The 16,925-nt window shown below is 33.0% G+C and overlaps 1 protein-coding gene across 1 annotated transcript; it reads left to right on the top strand.

The window, feature by feature from the left end:
• The first annotated feature begins 4,265 nt into the window (after positions 1-4,265).
• On the top strand, positions 4,266-15,372 carry LOC128204699 (receptor-type tyrosine-protein phosphatase mu-like). Its single transcript, XM_052906099.1, has 21 exons — positions 4,266-4,379; positions 4,764-4,884; positions 5,033-5,130; positions 5,343-5,438; positions 5,718-5,876; positions 6,090-6,253; positions 6,450-6,537; positions 6,789-6,853; positions 7,057-7,093; positions 7,354-7,457; positions 7,632-7,757; positions 8,679-8,827; positions 9,166-9,301; positions 9,824-9,952; positions 10,160-10,262; positions 11,412-11,488; positions 11,677-11,811; positions 12,406-12,546; positions 12,761-12,918; positions 13,454-13,589; positions 13,896-15,372. Exons 4-21 carry the CDS (start codon positions 5,369-5,371, stop codon positions 14,001-14,003), a joined length of 2,085 nt encoding a protein of 694 aa, XP_052762059.1. The 5' UTR covers positions 4,266-4,379; positions 4,764-4,884; positions 5,033-5,130; positions 5,343-5,368; the 3' UTR covers positions 14,004-15,372.
• The last annotated feature ends 1,553 nt before the right edge of the window (positions 15,373-16,925 follow it).

The following is a 16,925-nucleotide window of genomic DNA, read 5'->3' as shown; positions in this document are numbered from 1 at the left end:
TATTTTTAGCCAAGTCTATTTGAGCGAAGTCATTTTTAGCCGAGTTTACATGTAAGGTCACAATTACTTATGAATGTTTGTTCAAATTCTGCTCCTGGGCAAAATTCTGCCCCTAAGCCCTTGCCCCCTCCTCCGCAAGGTTCACAGGTTTGGTATACTTAAATTGGGAAATGATTAAAACCTTTTGTCTTAAACAGCTATGCAGATCATTGCTTTTTTGAACCAGGCTTAATTAAGTCAACTACCATGGTTGTTCAAATTACGCCCCTATGGTCAAACCTGGCCTGGGGGTCACAAGTTTCCTAGAGACCTATTTAAGTATTTTTTTAAAAATCTACTTGTTTCAATCCACAAGGTCTATACCTTTGACATTTGTTTTGGAGCTTGTTGTGGCACTCATTAAAATAGGTCATGCAACTAATCTGCTTACAACATATTCTGTCCTCACATGTTGAGCGTGTAGCGTTTTCAGCTAACACAAACACAAAAAGTGAACTATATATTTATTGCCTATTACCTATACGTGCATGCTCCGGATTGAAAATGACCACAAGAGCCATGCCAGTAGAGAATATGCCCTCTTGGGCCTCTTGTTTATATATAGTATATATGCACTGTGCTGTTTGTGGAGTTTTGATGTATTCTTCTATGTTTCTTTTTTTTGATGTTATGTTCTATGTCTTTGGCGTTTACCCAGTGCCATACACATGTGTTTTTTTTTACTTTTTGCAACTGAGCTTGTTTCTGCAGTTTTTTGCATAAATATTGTTTCTCATTTTATGTAGCAGCTCCAGTATATTATTTAACACTGAAAGTAGGACTAGTAAAACATGTTTGCGATTTTTATTTGGTTAACAAAAATACGAGGAGTGATTTTTTTCAATATTTATCTATATAGTTTAGTTGCCATTACTTACCCAAAAGAAATTCTAGCATACTTAATAGATTTTTTTTGATAAAATAACGCTGGATATTCTTTTTAAACGTAGCAAAATCTTCCATACCAAACCTGTATTAAGTCGAAGGGTTAAGCCGTTATATACCTACCGCGTGGATGTCACATGTATCTCCTGTGTACAAGTTCTTGCGATATTTACTTATACCCTAAGCTATTTTTTGGACGTTGTCCTTGACAACATGATTCAGCATAGTTACGTCACGCGTAGTCATTATGACTGAAATTCGTGTAGTGGGTGCCGTAAATATTACTTATGAATTCTCAAAACATGTTATAATAAAATGCCTGTTAAAAGGAATAATGTTCATTTTGAAATAATTATGAATGCTTTAATATTTGAAAGGTAAAATTGCAGCCTATTAAAGAAAGTAACGCAAAACACTTATAATATTTCATAACAAATAATAAAAAAAATGACATTTCCAGTGATAATTTTAACTGGTCGAGTGATCTAAAATTATATTAATCTTATCATTTCTTCACTTAAAGTAGTCTTAAAGTAAAATTTAGACACACGATCAAGATAAAAATGTAGTTCGATACAGCTTGACCGAAGATTGGTAACAAGATTGGTATGTTTTAGTGGCTGGATCGATCGGTAGAACTAACAGGGCTCGATAACGTATTAGTTTAATGTTCTCGTTTATCTTTATTTGCGAAGGGATGTGTAAAAGTAGGCGTTAGACCAGGAAGACAGTCCGAACTGTCTAACCAAATTTCTGTTAATTGAATGTTTCGCTTTCTTGGAGTGCATTCATTTCTGATTACAAATGTTTAAAAAATATCATTATATGGGTAGGACTGGTTTTATTTGAACTATATGTTTTAATACTAGACCTACTTGCAAATATCGTTTGTAACTTAGTAAGATTTTCTCTTAAGGTTTAGTTAAGTTGACTCTTATGTCTCGCTGTATCGCTCATTTAAGCGCAACTTTAATGTTACTTAAGCAAAGACTCCCTTAAGGATATCATAAGTATATTGTTTGTATTATAGCACCACATTCAAGCGGGGGAACATACAATGTTAACCTTTTTATAGAACCGAAGGTGAACACTTTCCGAAATATAATAAGTAACAGACATTTGGGTTGTTGACTTAAGGATGTGTAATTGTTCATAAACCCATTTTGTATATAACTGTGAATAATATACATTGGGCATTAGGACAACATGCAGTTTGGAATGTCCTATTGAGCCCATAATTTCACAGCAAACTAGTAGCGGCACGTATGTACAGATACGTGATCAAGTGCTACTTTTATATAATATCCAGGTGTTTTGTTTAAGTCATGATGAGTTTTCTTATCGTTTTGCTAAAGTATGTTAGAAGTTGTTAACCAGGCATTTAAACAATGATTTAGTGTTCAAGACCAACAGTAGTAATATGAAGTATTAATAGGCACATTAAAATATTAAAGTTTTTCATGTCTGTTTTCCTTTCCACACATACTTCATTTTCGAATGTGATCGCTTCCGTCATATCCCGAAAAGCGATCAGGACTATTCGGAAGTTCTGGCGTTTAGTTAGGTATTGACAGAACACAAATATGTTTTGGTTTAAATTTCGAGTGAAAATCAGTTCATCGCAAGTGAATTATGCGATTAAATGTTGCACAACACTACCACAGTGTTATTATTGGGTTATTTAAAACCCAATATCGTTCAGTATATAACTTTAATCCAATTTGTGTTACTATGTTTACATCAGTCATTTTACCTGTGGTTGCTATAACGTGAAGTTGTATACGAGACATTTAAAAAAGTCGAAATGGTTTAAGAATCATTAACATGGCAGTGTTTTCATGACATTGTGAATGAAATGTGTGTAAACATTCTTATTTTGTAGCTTCATGTTTACTCTTTGACGTATTGCTAATACAATTTATGGTTTTATGTATCTGGTCATTCTTTAGTCATATTCTTTAAAAGATTAAAAGGCTGCACTTTAAGTAGTTGATACTGTTTTGCACTTTATATATAAATTTGTCTACTTTCCCTGAAAACACAAGTAAATGTAAATGTAAACGTAGTCATGGGTGGAAAGGTGCTCAGACATTCTCCAAATCGTTACTCTTTGTTCGTTGTGCCCAATCCAATAGTTCAATTGACTAAATTATTAAAAGTGACAAGAATCATCTTGACGTTATGATATATACAATCATATGTTGTTTTTGTATTGTTTGCCGTTGACTGTTTAGACTCTTATAACGATGTCATATATAAGATGTAGAATTACATCCAATGTATGATAACTTTTATTACCGCTGTATAGGAGTAAATATTCTACATCAAAACAAACGACTGGTTTATATCTCATTTATTATGGGGCAGCATAAGGCAGATATTCGGTATTTCAGATCGTTTAACTTCGTATTCTTCACAGCTTAAACATTGGTTTCGATTATCTATCAAGGTAGTAAATATCTTCTGCGCGGTAATAAATGACGAATGTTTCAGGTTCGCGTTAGATTTTAGTAATATCTAATATCTTTATACTTTACCTGAAAATAAATTTTTAATCATAATGGTAATTATGTATATGGTATTATTTTTAATAAATGCCGTGGTTTGTAAAAATTGTACATCTGTATATGGTGAACGCTGTGAAAAGTGCAATGAGCTGTCTATTTGTGAAGAGTGCAAAGCAGGATTTTGGAACGTTACCTTGAAATGTAGTTATACTTGTGTTTCACCAACGTGTACGTGTACTAACCATTTTGACTGTCTCTCTTGTAAAGACGGAACTTATGGAATAGACAGTAATTGTGATCGGAATTGCTCATCTGGTTGCAATAGCCAAAAATGTAACAACGATGGAACGTGTTTGTGTAAGCCTAATTTTACTGGAAATACATGTGACTCGTGTGTAGACGGCAATTCTAGAACAAATTGCTCAATGCAATGCAGCCGAGGTTGTGAGGGGAACAATTGCAGTCAAATCGATGGATCATGCACCTGTAGGGAATATTATAGTGGTAAAAAGTGTGATAGTTGTATTGCAGATCGGTATGGAGAGGACTGTTCCGAACCATGTAGTCTGGGTTGTTTAGAAAATACGTGCTCTTCTACTGATGGAAAGTGTTATTGCAAAGATTTTTACACCAGGGATAAATGTGACGTTTGTGAAGACGGGCGGTATGGGGAGGACTGTTCCAAACCATGTAGCCTAGGTTGTTTAGAAAATACGTGCTCTTCTAGCGATGGAAACTGTGATTGCAAAGAGTTTTACACCAGGGATAAATGTGACGTTTGTGAAGACGGGCGGTATGGGGAGGACTGTTCCAAACCATGTAGCCTGGGTTGTTTAGAAAATAACTGCTCTTCTTCTGATGGAAAGTGTGATTGCAAGAACTTGTACACAGGAGATACATGTGACATTTGTGTAAATGGGCGATACGATGACGGATGTGTGAATGCATGTAAGTTCTGCTATTCATATAAAATGTCTTTAAGTTAAGAGCTCATTATCTCTAATAATATCTTATGATATAAGACAATATTGTTTGCAGTATGATACAAGACTAGCAGGCTCGATTTAACAAACAAAATAAGGCAAAAGTGCATTTATTTTCAAGGAAACACTGATGGAAACTTAATTTTCTTGTGATTCAATCGAATTAAAATGTGCGTATTAAGACACACTATAAAATACCCCGTTTCCGGTTTCGTGTCTTTAATTAGTCATGAAAAACTAACTATTTTGTAACTATTGAAACATTATATGTTATGTGTGATTTGTTTAGAATACATTATGAAAATACCTGATGAAAAATCGCAACAGGTGCAATAATATATGTTTTCAGCAACAAGGAATGAACAGGCAGAAACAGATAAACCAATCATTGGTGCGCTTGTCGGTGGGGTAATTGGTACTGTTCTTGTAGCTGTAACGGTTGTCGTTGTTGTCATCATTCTCAAACGAAGGTATGATTTAATGATAATTATTTGTAACAAAGCCTTTACATATTTTGTTACTAAGAACTTTTATATTGAACAGAAAGGTTAATCTCAATAATATATTCAAATGTTATCAAAGATTAAATATCATTTTTGACATATTTGCATTTCAAAGAAATGAGTTATGCTGGGAAAAGCCACGAGGTGAAGAACAACACAGCGAAGAAACACATACACCCCGGCCAGTTGTGTACGCTACAGTGCAGAAAAATAGTAATGTTATATAGTCGTATCTGTATTACCATTTCATCTCATTATAGCCATAATTATGTATTTATGTTAAGGTTTGAACATCATTTAAGAGTTTGGTTGGTGTATATTATAAAACGGAAATCAGTGGCAAAAACAGCACTAAAACAAATAAGCATCGTGATTTTATATATTTATCAACTTCTTAAAGCCTATACTCAGTCTGTTAATTTTAGGACACTCATCTGTTCTCTCTCAGCAAATGGAGTCAAGTCGAGACAATCAGGCACATCATCCTCACACTTCATTGTTCGATCACCCTGCTGAAACTGGTAAAACAATCAAACGTAAAAGTGTGTTGTTAAGATTTATTGTGAAAACAGTTACAAACTTATATGCATCATTTTCGAATCAGGGTTCTGGATAGACAATAGAAACCATGTATGTATGTGTGGCCATTTGCCTGGAACCGAAGACCCTTTGGTTGAGCGGTGGGCCCCAAGTTGATATTACACTTCTACCCTGGATATAACTTACCTGTAACTTGATAAAAACTGCATATCCTTACATGTCTATGACTTAAGCAATGTCAACATTTATTTGCCGTAAAGGAAACAAATTATACGAAGACATATCAAATGGAACTGATGATTCAGGCATTGTTCAAAAGAAGGCCAAACAAGAAGCAGGACACAGAGTAAACATACAAACACATCACGTTGAACTGGTGATGACAGACGAAACTACTGAAGATGATGGCCTTGAAATTGGTATACTTTAGAATGTACAATATTTCTTCACATATTGCATTGTGTTAAGATATGCTTTTATGGTTTTACTGTGTATTCGTTATATTTATGTGTATATTAATTCGATATTTTAAAGAGTTCAAAAAAATATACACTGTACATTGACTTACAATTGTCTTATACTTTTAAAGCGTACTTTTTCACTGTTATAATAATACCATAACAATCATTTAGATGATGATGAACAAATAGCTCGAGCAAGAGCAATTACATTTGAAGAGAAAGGCGGTATATATTACAACAGCGCTGATAAAATCAATAATCAAAAAGTCGCTGTCAACAACTTAACGAAATACGTGATCGAGAAAACTGACATAGATATTGAAGAAGAATTCGAGGTAAAAACGTTTTCCTTTTTCCTGTTTTAGGCCCTAACACCTACCCATCATTCGTTAAATATTTCATTTTTTTTAAACTTTTTTTTCCGCTCGGTAAACACATTCCACAACTGAATAGAACTGTGGAACTAATTAGATTGTTTTTTAATTGACTTTTATTTTATTGCATAGTATGACAGTTCCCGTTTTCTTGCAGAAATTTCCTTATGGATTGACAAAATCATACGCCGTGTCGCAGAAGCTCGAGCATAGTCATCGAAACAGATATAAAGGAATTTATCCATGTATGGTTTGTGTTTTGATAAAATCATTGCGTAAAGAGATATCATTTTAAAAATGCATTTGGCAAGTCATGTCTCTTTCTCTATGTAACCGAGCTGCTCTTGTCTACGAATTTGCCATGCTTATGCTTTGAGGTGTATGTGTCATATGTAAGTGTAGTTAAAATATGTACGTATTTAATCACAATATCAATTCATCAACTATGGGAATGTTTATTGTATGTTTTTGGATACATATTAGTATCTATTTACAGACGACGACACAAGGGTCAAGCTACGCGACTGTCAGACAGATTACATCAATGCTAGTTTCATAAATGTAAGTGAGCGTATTTGTGTTGGGTATGTGATGCCTATCAGCCTTTATTTTATATTAAGTGAACGATACATATTTCAAACATTAATAAAATTAGATATAAAGTATTGACAGCATTTCATCAAGTATCTAACATTTCTTTCTCGTATCGAAAGTAATGATTGAGGTGTTATTGAATTAACTCATAGACTATACGTTTATTTCAGGGGTATAATAAACGACATGCGTACATTGCAGCTCTAGGTAATATATGGGCTTTCAAATGTTTGAATTTTTACTTTAAATATATAAGGCAATTGATAGTTTCTAATCGCCCCAATGATAACACGATTTCTAACTCATGCTGCAATATAATTTCGTACTATGAACATATAGTTACAAGTAGGTTATTTTGTACTTCAAGGATACTCAAAACTGTTAGCATAATAAATACATTAAGGATATTATTGAGTTCATGTCTACTTTAATACTCAGCTGTTATTATCTTCACTGTATACTTAAAGGTCCCATGTCAAAACAGCTCGGAGATTTCAGTCCATTTTGGCAGATGATCTGGCAAGAGAAAGTGGAGAAAATTGTTATGCTGACCAACCTTGTTGAAGATGGGGTAAGATTTATTTGCAATCACAAAGTTATATTCCTTGTTTCATTCGCAATTGTTTTCACCAATATGGCATATAATTAGACCCCTTTTAAAAATGATTGTCAAACAAAGGTTTATTCCTTATGCGGATCACTCCATTCGCATCACTGTTAACTACAATTTTGCATTAACTTACAGAAAGACAAATGCGAGCAATATTGGCCCCATCCTGGAACCAGTAAAAACTACGGAATGTATTCCGTTTCCTGTCTTAACGAGAATGTATATGCCGACTATAAGAGGAGGGAATTCACAATTTCAAAGGTGTTGTAATTGCAACAAACAATAGTGTTCAGTTATATAATTAGTTTATATATCATAGTATAGCAGTTCTGCATTATAAGTGAAAGAACAATCATATGGGTCACATTCCTATATATAATATACGCAACACGTTCAGATAGGTCTTCTACCTTAGACAGATTGGTTGGAATTTAATCTCGTTAAATACATTATTTGTTTAAAAAAAGCTATCCGAATGCTACGTTTAAAATGCTTGTGGACGATATTCAGTAATCAACCTATCTTCCTTGTTTTAGAACTAAATCAATACAATGCACATCGTAAAGATTACTTCAGTTGCAAAGAGTTTAAATATTTTTTATGTATGCAAACAAACTTTTCTTTCGAGTGAAATCAAGGTTATCAAAGATTACTTCAGTTTAATATTTTGTTATTCAAACAAACTTATCTTTCGACTGCGATCGTATGATAAATTACAATGTTATCTCACAAGTGTGCAGTATTTTAAAGCAAAATATCAATCTTCAAATAAAACTTCCGTATTCAATGTACATGCTGTGAACCATATTTTACATTCAAATTCTTAAGTTAAAGTTAAGGAAGATTTTTTAGACGATAACAAAACGATAATATTATTGCTTTTGTAATTATAATTACATTTACGGAAACGAGCATTTAGGCCTTCAAATGAATCATAACAGCAAAAGAAATAAATAATCATTTGAAATGTCACTGCGTATATGAAAAATCATTTTAAGCTTAATTTGCTGAAGGAGCATCGATGAACCATCCTACAAGACTTACACAACTGTATTATAAATTTGATTTGTAAACTTGAACAGTTGTACAAATAGTGCACTTATATATTTCATTTAGTGAACATTATGCAAACAATTAAGGTTAACAAACATAATTATCTCTTGTTCATTGCAAATTGTCAAGGGTCGCGAGACCAGAGAACTTCATCACCTGCACTTTACCTGCTGGCCTGACAAAGATGTACCGGAGGATGTGACAGGAATCACTGAGTTCAGACAGAGAGTGCAAAACATACCTAGCCAATTTGATGGTCCTGTTCTCGTTCACTGCAGGTAAATGTTGCTCTATTTGGAATAGCTCCAATGTTACTACAAGTATATACAGGTAGCATAACCACCACCCGTTCGAGCAAACTAAGCCTTCATGTGTTTGCTTTGATTAAAATTATATTAATGATTTTCAGCAATATTAATTGTTAGAACGTTATGGATTTTTTTTGATAAGACAGTTCTTTCATCATTCCATTAATTATAAAAACACACTTGTATATGAAATACTGTATTCTTAACATTTCACTATTTATGTGTGTTGAAGTTTCATAGAAACAATACTGTCGTCGTACCTCTTGTGCATGCACGTATTTCAAAACATTTGTCATTGGCTCATTCAGTGCTGGGGTCGGAAGAACTGGAACATACATCGCTCAAGATATTTTAACAAAGGAGGGAGAGAGTGAGGGATCAATACACATCCCTGGCTGTGTGATTAACATGAGACACGATAGGGCCAATATGATACAGACCAAGGTGCATTATGATAAGATATATATCTTAAATTCCTCAGATACTGTTGACAATGCCTTTAGTGCCAGTATTCATATTTGTGATATAAGAAGTATATTAATTTTTCGTATAATGCAACAGGTCAATAATAGTTGTGTTGCTTAAGCCTAACAGACTATATGTCTTACAATAAATTTGGCATTCCAAAATAAATATCTTCATTGCTTTTGAACCATTTATGTATATACCTTCACACTAGTAACCGGTACAGTAATTTTGTTGATTGTTGCATATTTTTAACGGCTAATGTTAGTGTCTAAATCATGCTTGTTTGAGTTCTGTTAAGGTCCTTCATGTTAACGACGCTGTTTATTGTTTGTTCAAAATATGATTTCACGCCCCTCCAAATATTTGTGTGCGTGATCATACACTGTTTATTTTTAAGATCAACCCATCAAAACTTCATCTGATTGAATTTTGTTTAAAATCTGTGAAATTAAGTTGAGTATAACAAAAGTCAAGCTCGTAGTGGATGTTTCTATTTAGAACCAGTACGAGTTCTTACATAGAGCGCTTGTCTGTTCACTGAGTGATATCAGCAAACCAATAAGAGGGAAATATTTTCGCCAGTACATGAGGCAGATGGGGGATGAAGACTTCGACGGACAATTTCAGGTTTAAACGTTGTCGCCTTTTAACTTAACTTATTGGCACTGTTATCATCGATATGATTATTCAAATACAATTACTGCAAATGTAACACTATTCAACGCATTCGTTATTCACCACCCTGATGTAGACAATATTAAACCAGTTTTGCATATTAACAAATCTGTAAAAATTATCAATAAAGCAAAGAGAGCTATTTATGTGATTATGCAGGAGATGCAAACCGTTTTAGAAAAGCCATCAGATAATGAAATGCATGCCGTTGAGAGGAATAAGATAATGAAAGGCAAGAACAGACCATTTGCAGACATACCAGGTAGTATGGTGTTGCTTAATGCACTAGTGTGTGATTTTTTATTACATTTGATGGAATAGAGAATCAATTATTATTTTCTGTGGTCAGATGAAGGAGGTAACTTCATTATTTATGGATGATGTGTTATAATCAATAATATATACTGAATACAATGTGTGTACCAATTATATGTATAACTTACAAACCTTAACGGAGGTCTTAATGACATAAAACAAAGCTACTTCATGTGGTCTACTTCAAATATACTGTCTGTCAGACATTTCGTATGATAAAACTGACGCTTGTTCATCATTTTAATATTTTGAGTTGATATATTAAGTTAAATTTCAATTGTTAAGATTTGTATGTTTTCGTTATGGATTCATATTTACCTTTTTACAGAACAAGCTATAAACTACTTAAATTCCAGGACTTTCATTGGTTTCACTGGTCTTCGTTATACGTGCACGAACCAAAATAAAACTGCGACACTTTCAAATTGTATATTTGTAAGAACAAAAACTATATTCATTTAAAAGTTATAACAATCGAATCAAGTGCATGATCGACACTTCAATAAAATTGCTTCACCATGTTGGCATGCCATGGGTTTCCTGCATATTTTGCGAATTTTGTGAAGTATATAAGGCAATATTTTATAACTTGTTAAGATTTTAAAAAGCATTAATTCACATTTGCCCACATTGTCATACAACAGATATTGTTCTAATCGCAGTCATTGACGCGTTTACTCGTATATGAGCAATGTAAGCAGAATTAAGCTCCGAAATGCCAAATATTAAATGAATTTCAAACAGTTGAACGTTTTTAGTCTGATGAAAGTTGGGTAGTAATGTTCTAATCCTGGGGGCATAAACATGTCTATCGTATATATCTGAGATATATATTGATAGCCAAATCTTTCTTCTGTTAAATTTATTATAAAATTATACAAAATGAAGCTTAATTAGAATTTGTTCGAATTTGCTATAGTGCGAATATTTTTCTGTAATAAAATGTGATCGTTTAATTTGCATTTCTTGCTACATTCCTCTAAAATGATATTGTATTACCCGTTCAATTTTAATTTGATGGAAATGCATAGAAACTGACTATAGAATAAAAACATAAATACTTAAGCTGCATTAATGGTATACGAGTATATTGCAGAAGATCGCAACAGACCTTGTCTGTTCCTCAATAATCCACCAGGTGCTTCTGGATATATAAATGCAGTTTACATCGATGTAAGTAACATTTAGACCTTGATTGATTTACATTATGTGATCAAATCATGATAACCATTTACTAGAATATATCAAAATAATGCTAACCAATAGGCACTGCAGTGAGTGTTGAAATAATATTGACAAGTTCAATGAGCCAAGCGCATCAGAATCAATCAATCAGCCACTAAAGAAATTCCTTTTTTCAGAGCTTGAAAGAGAAGAATCACTTCTTGGTTGTACAAACTCCTATGAAAGAAACTGTGATTGACTTTTTGACACTGCTGTTCCAGGAAAAGTGTACATGTGTCGTATGTTTTGAACCTGCAACACAAAATCAAAAAGTATGGTTATCTTAATTTACGATAAAGTTGTAAGAATGATTTATGTTAAAAGCCTAAGTTAAGCCTTCTATAAGTGACCCTCCCCCACCAAAAATAAACAACAAACAAACTGTGTATAGTACACAACCTCTGTTTATTGATCTTAATCTACTTGCCTCGATTCCTCTTATCAGATCTCCGATCTGAGTAACCTGCTGTGCAGTTTTGAAATATTTATTATGAAAATGGACCCTAAATGGCCCTGAGCAAATAAACGAATACACAGGAAATTTGCCACTACTGTGAAAACAGTTAACAGGAGATGCACAGCAGGGGATTAACATGTCAAACATTCCTTAAAATAGGCCTTTAAGCATAAGCTATATATTGTTATTTATTTATACATATTAAACTCATAAATGATAACATTGTTAACAGTAGATGTCGCTTTCTTTTGCTATATCATAATTTTTACTTTAGTCAAAGGTAACAAAATCAGTCAGTGATGGTGAAAAGCGTTTTTGGATATAATAACATATATTAAAACTTAGCATTTCTACCTGAAACTGGCACCTGTGACTTTAGTTAATCATACTGGAAATCCCAATATTTCAGAAACAAAATGTTGGATTGTATTATCCTGCTGGAAACAACGTTTTAAAACAAGGCATGTTTCAAGTCAGCTGGACCAAACAAGAAAACCACGGCTATTGCACAAAAAGACTCCTTACGATCAAACACAATGAACCCAATGGGGTAAATATTCATTTTTTAAGATATTATAACCGATCAGTTTGTGTAAAGACATATTAAAAACAACGGTTGATTTTCCTAGAATTGATTAGATGTGCCACTTCAGCTGGCACATATTCTTATAAGCGAATATTTAAAATGTTTTATAAATTACTGCTTACAAACACTACATCAATACAAATATTTTGCTGAGTCTCAAAGCTTGAATTTTAAAAAGCACTGTTCTGAAAGGGAAGTCACTCACTTTGAATTCAATGCATGGGATAATACCAGTGACATCCCGAGATCAACTAAAGATTACCTTGATCTTATCAAAAGCGTGGACGCAAGCTTAAGAGAAGTTTCTAACCGAGGCCCGGTTCTTGTTCATTGTTTGTGAGTACCGTTTTTATACATTAATTTACTATAGAATGCCATTAAATATAATCTCTTCAACATGCATTTGTGTGTTTTCATTTATCATGTTGTAATTTCCATTTAATCTACAAAGGTATTGAAATCAAAAATTTTCAACAATCAGTCGTCAGTGTTTGTTAATTGTTATTTGTATATTTAAACAATTTATTTTGATAACCGGGATATGTTGAGGGCATCCATCAGGATCATTGAGTCAGACAAAGCCGTTGTGAGTCAACAAAAAGCGTATTAAACCAGAAATTTGGAAACCGGTGGTTTATTCGGAAAAAAAAACCTTTGCGTTATGGCGTTTCTCAATACATCGGAAACAAACCCAACGGACAAAAAACTCACTGCGATCTTATGCAATGGCACAATTTTTTAAGACGAAGCCAAAACTATAGTTGCAAGTCAAAGCTTAAAATGGAACTAATCAGTTATCATCTAGCTTTTTAATAAATTAATATATAAGTTTTTTTATGAAATATTTGACTGTTATTCTATTTCATTTCAGAGACGGGGCAGGTAAAAGCGCATTGTATTGTGCTGTTTCCATTCTGGTTGAAAAGATGGATATATACCAGGAAGTCAGCGTAGTAAACACAATCAGGAAGGTCAAGTCAATACGGAAATCAGCAATCCCTACCAAGGTACTGTTTAGTACCATTGTTGTTTAATATAAGTGAGCAATACGTCTAATTTATACTTCAGCATTCATTGATCATTTTCAGACGTTTGTAATCTGACATTTTAAGAATATATATTGGTTTTATTGGTATATTATTTGATAAAATGAAGTGACAGTTTGAATATTTTTCTGCAAGAAGTAAATTTCGTGCACGTATTTAAGGAGGTTATCTAATTGTTTGGTTAACTACAAGTATTTATGACATTGCTATATTACCTTTTGAAATATTCCTACATATTTACACACGAATACTGTTATTTATCTTCAGGCTCAGTTTGAATTCTGCCACGAATGCGTGTTTACCTACGTGAAGTCTTTTGAATACAGTCAATATGCGAATTTCACAGCTAGAATATCAAGTGTATCGGATGCTTAAACTAATTTAAAAAAGCTAGTAAAACGACAACAGCTTAGCTGAGAATGGATTCGTGCGATAAACCAAATATGAAAAAAGTGAGTCCACTGATTCGGAAAATGAGGAAAAACTGATCCAATGATATTGTTCCAATGAATGGGAATCATTTATACAAACGCTTGTCAATGCTTGAACATAACTAGGATTTCCTGTCTGAATGTTGTACCAGTATGAAGGGGGATCTGTTCTTGTGACAATTCCAATTGTTTGATACACAATGTTTTTCATTATGATTGATTTCGCCAAACCAGATGAATATGTGAGCTGTTCCTTTCGGACTTTATGACAACTCTCATTGATATGTATTGTACACAAGTTGCCCTAGGTAAAGTACAAGAAATGTATAGTACAAAGTCACCCTTTGAAAACACATGAACTTTCCTTTGATTTATATTAATTATTTGTGTTAGATGGTAGTTTGTTTTAAATTATAATATTTTGTTGTAAGGTATGTACTTCCCTTTTAAAAAGTGAAGTGTTCTAATCTAGATGTAGGTAGTGAATGTATCAATTCAGGCAGCGAGTACATGCCAATATTTGCTTACGCCTTAATCTGGGCTCGAGAGTTCAGATTTATATCCTTAATCTATTACATTTCTTTTTGTTGAACATGCTTTAACTGTTACACTGCTGAAAATTCCTTTTGATAAATTTGGGTCTAAAATCTAGCCTTATTTGCTACGTCATATCTATAGCGATGATTCAAGATGTAGGGAGAAATTTATAATATGGACCCATTGTAAATTATCTGCTCGAAGGTGTAAAAATATGCGATTTTTATAAATAGTGCAATTTATATAATGTAAGAAAAAATTGAAAATATATAATGTTTCCACATGTCGACAGGGATCGAAAAACCGCGGTCACATACTAACAGTTCTGCTACAGACCGAAGACACTAATAAAGCAGAGAGTTTCATAATTATAAATCAAATTATATAGCAATATTACTATGAAGGATTTGTGTCTGTGGAAGAGTAGCGCGAGAAATTTTCGCCCAAGCTGCAGTTTGCTCAGGTTCCTTTAAATAAGCGAAATTGATCTTGCGCAATCACATTATGCCAACCCATCTATTTTAATATCAGATAGCATTACGGATGTGTTGTTTCAATTAGAGTAGAACATTAAACAAATATTTGTAGTTCCTCATCACTACTTTAAAACCTTAATATTTCAGAGTTTTGAATGATGATTGACTTGTATTTGTACTCGTTTAAAAATGAGCAAATAATGATTAAAACTCATGTTACATGTATCTGCTTTTCATTGAATATGTGCATGCAGAAAAGGTATGTAGATATTGTATTTACGTATGTTTTATTCAAATTAAATGCCCTTATGCTGATAATTGTTATAATTATGTTTCTAATAAACTACATATAATCTCTACGTTCCAAATTTTGGTTTCATACATGTATTTAAAATAATGTTTGAAGTTTATCTTATTTATCAAATGTGCTTAGTGCTGTTACATGGATATTTTACTGTTAAATGGTTGACATTATATCCTTTGAAATGTCCATAATATTCGGAAAATAAAACTGAAACTGTAAACATGTTTATTTTGAAGGCGAATAAACGTTACCGTGTTCAACGTGCATTTATAGCAAATGCACCATTGATGGTAGATGAAAGGGTATTCAATATTTTATGAGTAGCAAATATGATACTAGGTCTTTTTCAGTGAAGTATGGGATAGCGTATGTAGTATAGGTTGTGCAACTAATACATTTGACACAGGCTATAAATTATTTGTGAGATGTGTATTGACATACATGTCACGACAACTGGGATTATTATGCCAAATATGTTCTAAAGACAACGCTGCTCATTGTTTATCATGTTTCAAGGGGCTTTATCTCAATTAAAGTTTGTTATTTTGCTTGCCCTGTTATTCTAAAACATGCAACCAGCCAATGGTGTATTTGCATAAGGATGTCACTGAAATACTGTATGGTCGGCCGGGCACCAAGAATACGCACGCGATAGGGATAAAGTAACGGCTGAACATCAAATAGTATGTTTTGGGTTAAGTTTAGGCTTGACTATTAGATTTCTCTATCTATTTGGTATAACTTATTATGTGTGTCTAATAAGAAAGAGAATCTTGAACTGTGTTTAAGCAAAAAATGTGTTTGTCTTAAAAAAAACCTAACATTTTAGGCTTTTAATGACGGATGTGTGTATCTCAGTGTTGAACAAATACATGGGATTCCGTACATGTTCGATAATGACGACTTTTTAACCCCCCCCCCCCTTGACCAATCTGATAACTTTGGAGAAGATCTCATGTCAATATTTCAATAAAAAACACTAAAAAAACCATCCTCTTCATAGAGGGTCTCACCATGACTATGTATGTCCTCTTCAATGTATGTTTGGTTTTTACGCTTGTGCCTGTGAACCAGACGAGTGTTATATTGTAAACTAATGAATCTGACCCTGTACCTTAAATTGTAATATAAATACAGTTTGCATTATCGGATCCGTTAAGTGTTCATTTGTATTTGTATTTCTTAAAACAGGGAACATGTAGAATATGCTGGTATTTTAGATCGTTGCGCCTTAATTTACGAACAAACTGGTTTAAATATGATGTGACTTTCAGACACGCGTGTAATATCGTATGATTTCATCGATACTTTATCTTCATTGTCAGTCACAACACAAGGACTTGTTTCAAATGTTTAAAATAGTGCGATAATGAAAAAGGAATTTTTAAGGTTTTGATTTAAGTTTGAGTTATATTTAATTATTACTATATTACTATATATTGAGTAGAAGTTAATTACTTCCATTTGAGTGGTATATATTACTATATATTGAGTAGAAGTTAATTACTTCCATTTGAGTGGTATATATTACTATATATTGAGTAGAAGT

This window comes from Mya arenaria, chromosome 10 (genome assembly GCF_026914265.1).
Source record: "Mya arenaria isolate MELC-2E11 chromosome 10, ASM2691426v1".
In the NCBI taxonomy this organism is placed as follows: Eukaryota; Metazoa; Mollusca; class Bivalvia; order Myida; family Myidae; genus Mya; species Mya arenaria.
Note: the sequence above shows the minus strand (reverse complement) of the source record. Positions and strands in the feature narration are given on the sequence as shown.